The sequence below is a fragment of the Nicotiana sylvestris genome, chromosome 3 (genome assembly GCF_000393655.2).
Source record: "Nicotiana sylvestris chromosome 3, ASM39365v2, whole genome shotgun sequence".
Taxonomy (NCBI): domain Eukaryota; kingdom Viridiplantae; phylum Streptophyta; class Magnoliopsida; order Solanales; family Solanaceae; genus Nicotiana; species Nicotiana sylvestris.
The window spans coordinates 121177924-121183677 of NC_091059.1; the positions used below are offsets into that span (position 1 = coordinate 121177924).

The 5754-nt window shown below is 31.9% G+C and overlaps 1 protein-coding gene across 1 annotated transcript; it reads right to left on the bottom strand.

The window, feature by feature from the left end:
* Window positions 1-4037: 4037 nt before the first annotated feature.
* Window positions 4038-5010, bottom strand: LOC104236351 (uncharacterized). The gene is made up of 2 exons (XM_009790262.2): window positions 4888-5010; window positions 4038-4783 (listed from the first exon to the last, which is right to left on the bottom strand). The coding sequence occupies exons 1-2, from the start codon at window positions 4942-4944 to the stop codon at window positions 4175-4177; spliced, it is 666 nt and encodes a 221-aa protein (XP_009788564.1). The 5' UTR covers window positions 4945-5010; the 3' UTR covers window positions 4038-4174.
* Window positions 5011-5754: the final 744 nt, after the last annotated feature.

Genomic DNA, 5754 nt, shown 5'->3' on the forward strand with positions numbered 1-5754 from the left:
AATAAAATTGCGTCAAGAAAATAATTGAGACCGAAAAATCTTGCAACAATCATAGTATTTGATTTCAAGTAATATGAGTGTTACAATCTGTATGAATTCTCTTATTCTTCTTTCCAATAGTAATTAAATTCAAGGGCCTTCGAGCTTGATCTTGAATCTGTATTTGTTGCCACAAATAATGATCTTGAATTTAACTACCACGAACTTTGATTTGAACCCTCCTTGAATCTGGATTTGTTCTTCATTCTTGAGGTTGAACTTGATTTCTTGAACTTCAACTTGATTGCTTGAAGCTTGAAACTTGTGGAGGAATTTGCGGTGGTTGATCCACTCTCTCTTGCTTCTTGTTTTAACTTCTGATGTCTTTTCTGAAATATGAAGACCCCTATTTATAGTTGTGGAAGAGAAGAATTATGATGAGAACAAACTCTTTCCGGCCAATTAGAGTAAAGCATGACAAGGCCGTATTTGATTAGCCAGAACACGCCACTTGCACATGTGGTACGGTTTAATTCGCCTTTTAATTTGACTTGGAATGCCTTGTCATTTTTACACGATCCTATTGTCTTTTCTATTTGACTTGGCGTGCCACGTCATTTGACACGTGCACTAAACTGGACCTCTAGAAAGATGTCATCTTGGGATTAATGAAGTTGGCTCATCACTTAAGCCCAATGAACTTGGACTAATTTATTAAGTCCATCTATATCGGACTTATATAATTATATTAACTCAATAAATTTATTTTGACTAATATATCTTGAATTTAAAATATAGTCCCAAATATTATTGAATTTAAATTCAATAAAATTTAACTACTTACGGAGTGATTCTACTCAAATTGAAGATTTGAAATGAATTGAGTAAAGTTTGAGCTTGTTTGATCAATCTTGTCATTTGCTGAGTCTTTTCAGAAATCTGTGAGAAATTCTATCGAACTGCAGATACTTATAATAATGTTGACAGTTCTCTTTCCTAATTTCCTTTCCATTTTTTGCTTATCGGATCAATATAATTGATTATGGTAATTACATTTTTGTCTCTGTAAAGTTAAAACATATTAGAATTAACTTTATTTTTGGAAAATACAAGTATGACTAAAAAATTAGATGAGAGTTCTATTTGGCTGTGACGAAGCAAAATGACCATCATTGTGGAACCAAGGGAGTATAATCATACACTTAGAATAGGGGTGTCACATACGCGAGAAGGGCTGATTTTAGGTCGTTCAAAATGAGCTGAGTTAATAAATGAACGGGACAATTGATCCGCCCAAAAGTAGTTTGGATTGAGATGGGCTGGGTCAAGTTGTGTTAAAATTCGGTCATAGTCCAACCCGTCCAACTCTTACCAAGCTTTAATTATTAATGAGAAAACTACACAAGTTATCTATTAAAATTAAAGTATTTACCCGTCTTTACCCATTGTTAAACTTATTATAATATATACCTTTCTAACTAAAACTAATTACCAGCTTACCCATCCCCATTTTTGTTTGACCATTTGATATTCTTTCCTTCCCATTTGAAAGATTCACAATCATGTAAATACCATCATAAACCTCCATCGACGTTGCCAAGAGTACTACACCGTGATAATCTTCTTTTCAACTAATTATTAGTCATTAGCATATAAAAACAAAGGTTGTAATTTTAAATCTGGAAAAAAAATTGAAACTCCATATGAATGAGTTCAGAATGCCAGATCTGATTTTTTTTTTATAGTGTTTTACTTTTGAAATTCATTAGTTATTGTTCTTTGATGTGTAGATTGTACCTTTGATGCTGGTTTTTGGAGATTTATTGTACAAAATTTAAATCCACCATTGAAGGACCTTGAAGCTTGAAACTCATAACTTGATTTGTTTAAATTTTTAATTATTTTGATCCGATCCTGTATGGGTTTGTTTGGAAAGTTGATTGGTGGTTGTAGCTAAAGTTTTAGTCAATTTGGTGGAGATTTTATAGTATATCTTAGAAATTGGGGTTGAAATATAGTTGAACCAGAGAAGAAGGCGAATTTGTAGTGTATACCCAAATAATATACAAATATACCATTTTGGTATACAATTCATTCCAACTATATACCTTATTAGAATAGCTATATACTATATTGGTATCATATGCTAGTTGAATCATTTTTTTATTGTATTAGCTGTATTTAATTGGTAGAATATTTGATTTTCTTTTAATAATAGTAATATAGTAAAATATCATGAAATACTTTATTATATTAATATGTGGTACACTATTTTTTTATTTTTCTCTTTATGCGTGCGTGTTATGTAATAGTAGTATAGTCATAGTTTTCGGGAATTAACAATAAAATTGTATACCATGTTGGTATAGTTATATGCCACATTGGTATCATATAGTAGTTTGAACATTATTTTGGTTGTTTTAGCTACATTTTAAGTGAATTCTATTATTTATATGAACATGATTTGCAGTGCTGGAACGACCCCATACAACTATATACCATGTTAGTATACAGAATGAGCATGTTGTTTTACGAATATTTAACTTGCAATACGAGCATGTTGTTTTACGAATATTTAACTTGCAATACGAGCATGTAATTTTCTCATACTTTTATTGCGTCCTTTAATGTTCTGGTACAGTAGTATAGTCGGAGATAGTTGTAGCAATATTCTAAAGCGATCATATGCTCTGTTGGTATACATATATACCATATTGGTATCACATGGTACTAGAAGTCTTTTTTTGCTACTTATACTTTTATTGCATTTTTTAATATTTTATTATCATTTTTATTCTAACTAGTATATATGGAGATTTGGTTACCGTAGATTATGTTTTCTTGCTCTATAAATGGCTGTATTACTGCTAATGGTAGAATGTGTACTGATATTTGTAGGAAAGGAGATCATGGTTTGCATGACAATCATGTGTTGATTCTTAGAATCTGATTATGTAATTTATGGTGCTCAACGACAGTCGGTGTGATATTCAATGAATTAGATCAAGTAACAACTGATATTATTTTAGTTTAATAATTGAATTTAAAAAATGAGGAAGAAAAAAAAATAAAAGGTATATTATACTAGTTATATTTAAAAAAGGTGAACAAATATTTATTATATTAGTTAATTTTTCTTATTGTGTAAAAAAAGAATAATAAAAAATAGTGAAAACAATAAATGAAATTAGATTATGAAGAGAAAATGAATATAAAAAAAAGAAGTTAAATGAAATTAGAAAAGGAAAAAAAATAAGAAGAAAACGAGAAAAAAGAAAAGGAAAAAAAGAAAAGAAGCGTAGAAATAAAAAAGAATTGGAGAAAAAAGAAAAAATTCCCCACAAAAACTACTATGGGTAGGAAATGTAATTAGTTTGATGGGTAGGAAAACAAATGGGTAGACAAGGATAAATAGTTTTGTTTTTGTGGGTAACCGTGTCATTCTCCCTTAATTAATGTGTATTATTTTCTTATGTATTGTTTAATTATTAAATAAGGTTGTTTTCTTTTGTTATGATTATATATAACATATCAACAAACAAAAATATTATTTTAAAGATATTTTAGTAAGGTTACTCATGAATCAATTTAGGCTAAAAATCAGTCTAACTTTAAATGGGCTGAAATGAGTTGCGTCAAGATGGGATGATTTCAACAAATGGACGGGTCAATGACCAGCCTAACCTTGGACGTGTTGGGTGGATTGGGCACGTTGGGCGGGTTAAGAGCCCGTTTGGATGGGCTTGTTGTAAGCGACTTTTAAGCCAAAAGCCATAAGTTTGGAATTCGGGTTTTTGGCTTATCTTTGTCATTTTAGCTTAAAAAAAGAGCTTAAAAGTACTTTTGTTGCTTTATCCAAACACTATAAAATGGCTTAAATAGGGCTTAAAAGCACTTTAAATAAACCAATCCAAACTGGTTCTAAATGAGTTTAGGCTCAAATTGCCACCCCAAATCAAGATGTTTCAAATCTCAATAGTAAGTTCATTTAAATTGGTGAGTTATTTCTGTAAGAATTGGAATGTTTGAGCTAAAATAATTTGTCTTTTTATATTTATCAAAATTTCTCTTCCCGCGTATTTGAAACTTCGGTAGTTTTCCATGAAAACTGAAGTCTTCTACATCAAATAATTATTTACAATTCCAATCTACTAAAATACTACTTTATCTGGTAGTAAGTATAATCTATCAAGATTTAGGCTTCAAGTACTCTCGTACGAGGAGATTTTATTTTGTATACATGTTCTTCCCCTGTGCATTTATCTACCTTAACAATCCAGTGTCCTCTATTTTCCATCCCCTGAGCCGTAACCCTGTTCGCCTTTGCACCAATTCTGGTTAGCAGCAGGCCTTCTCCTATAGGCAACAATTGCGTACGCAAAGGGCTACTCCTCCATGACTCCTTGCAAAATGCATTATATCCCAAAACTATAGTATTCTTTTCCTTCCTGTGTTTTCGCAACGATCCAAGAATCTCTTCATGATTTTGGATATTACAATCCACTGCTATGAAATCAGCATCTTTGTAGTAATTTGGCAGCAGCATATTTAGACTCGGAGCATTCGCGACAACAAACTCAAGGTGACTAGAATTTGTGCCTAGTGCCACTTTAGAGAGATATAATTCTTCTACGCCCTTAAGGATGCAAATTACGCGTCCTCCTGTTTGTTGAGCTGCAGCAACCAATGCTAGGGTGGTGGAATCTGCAACATGTGCACAAACAACTACCATAAGTTGTACATTATTTCCTGCTGCGAGCGCGGAGATGAACTCTGCTCCGTTTGGCTCAGTAGCTCTCTTTCCCTGAATCAGATCAACATAACATTAGCAACAACTTGAGGAGAAAAAAATAATTTGAAACGTATATCAGATTTTAAATACTACGATAAGTTCATCATTGTACTTACCATGTTCATAGTATTGAGAAAAGCTTTGGTGGCATTTTCAGCAGACCAACAACTCATTTTCTGTTTCTTTTTAATTTTCTCTTGATTTTTTTTTTCAATTTTTGAAAGAACCAGAGAGCTAGAGATGTATTTAAGCCTGCTTAGGTTACTTTGGTAAGGCATCTATATTTATATATGGAGGATAGGCAAAACCTATGTCCATGTGGAATTAAGGCAAAATCTATATTTAGTAAAAAATCTCAAGTTGGTGTTACAAAATAAATTATATGGATTTATTAATAAGAGAGGACGGCTTTTTCATTAATATTCATGGAATTGTAGATCCAGAAATAGAAGATATTAATTTTGGTAAATAGGGCTAGGTCATAAGATTTTGAGCTTCAATTATTTAATTTAGATTTATTTTCAATCACAAGTTGTTGGTATAAAGTAACGTGAACAGCATGTTATGACTGACCTAAGGCAAACTTCCTGGAGACTGCATTAACAAATAAAAGATACACAAAAGAATGACGTGGACTCCTTTAATCTACATTTCAGATGCAAAACTTGGTGTGGAAAAAATAGTGCTAATTAGCTGTAATGTACTTAGAGGGGGTGACAGTTGAAACTTCTTTCATTAGGCTGTATTAGCATGTGTTTAAGGGACAAACAGTGTGCTAATTGCTAACCAAAACCAGCTTCTTTTGTTTGAACAGCTGTCTTGTTTGAAGATTCAAGATTGTAGGTTGCTGGGTTTATGGATAAGTTTGATGGATTGTAATACTACTCCAATTATAGTGAGGGGGATTTTAGGGCAAACAACTAACCGCATTCGGTGTTTTCACCAAATCAATTGATGAATGATATGTATTTGAAAATAAACTT

Excerpts from the sequence above, each read along its gene's own strand:
- LOC104236351 (XM_009790262.2), bottom strand. The coding sequence starts at position 4,944 with ATGAGTTGTTGGTCTGCTGAAAATGCCACCAAAGCTTTTCTCAATACT. Across the intron at positions 4,784-4,887 it reads TTCTCAATACTATGAACATG|GGAAAGAGAGCTACTGAGCC; the intron begins GTAAGTACAATG and ends GATCTGATTCAG.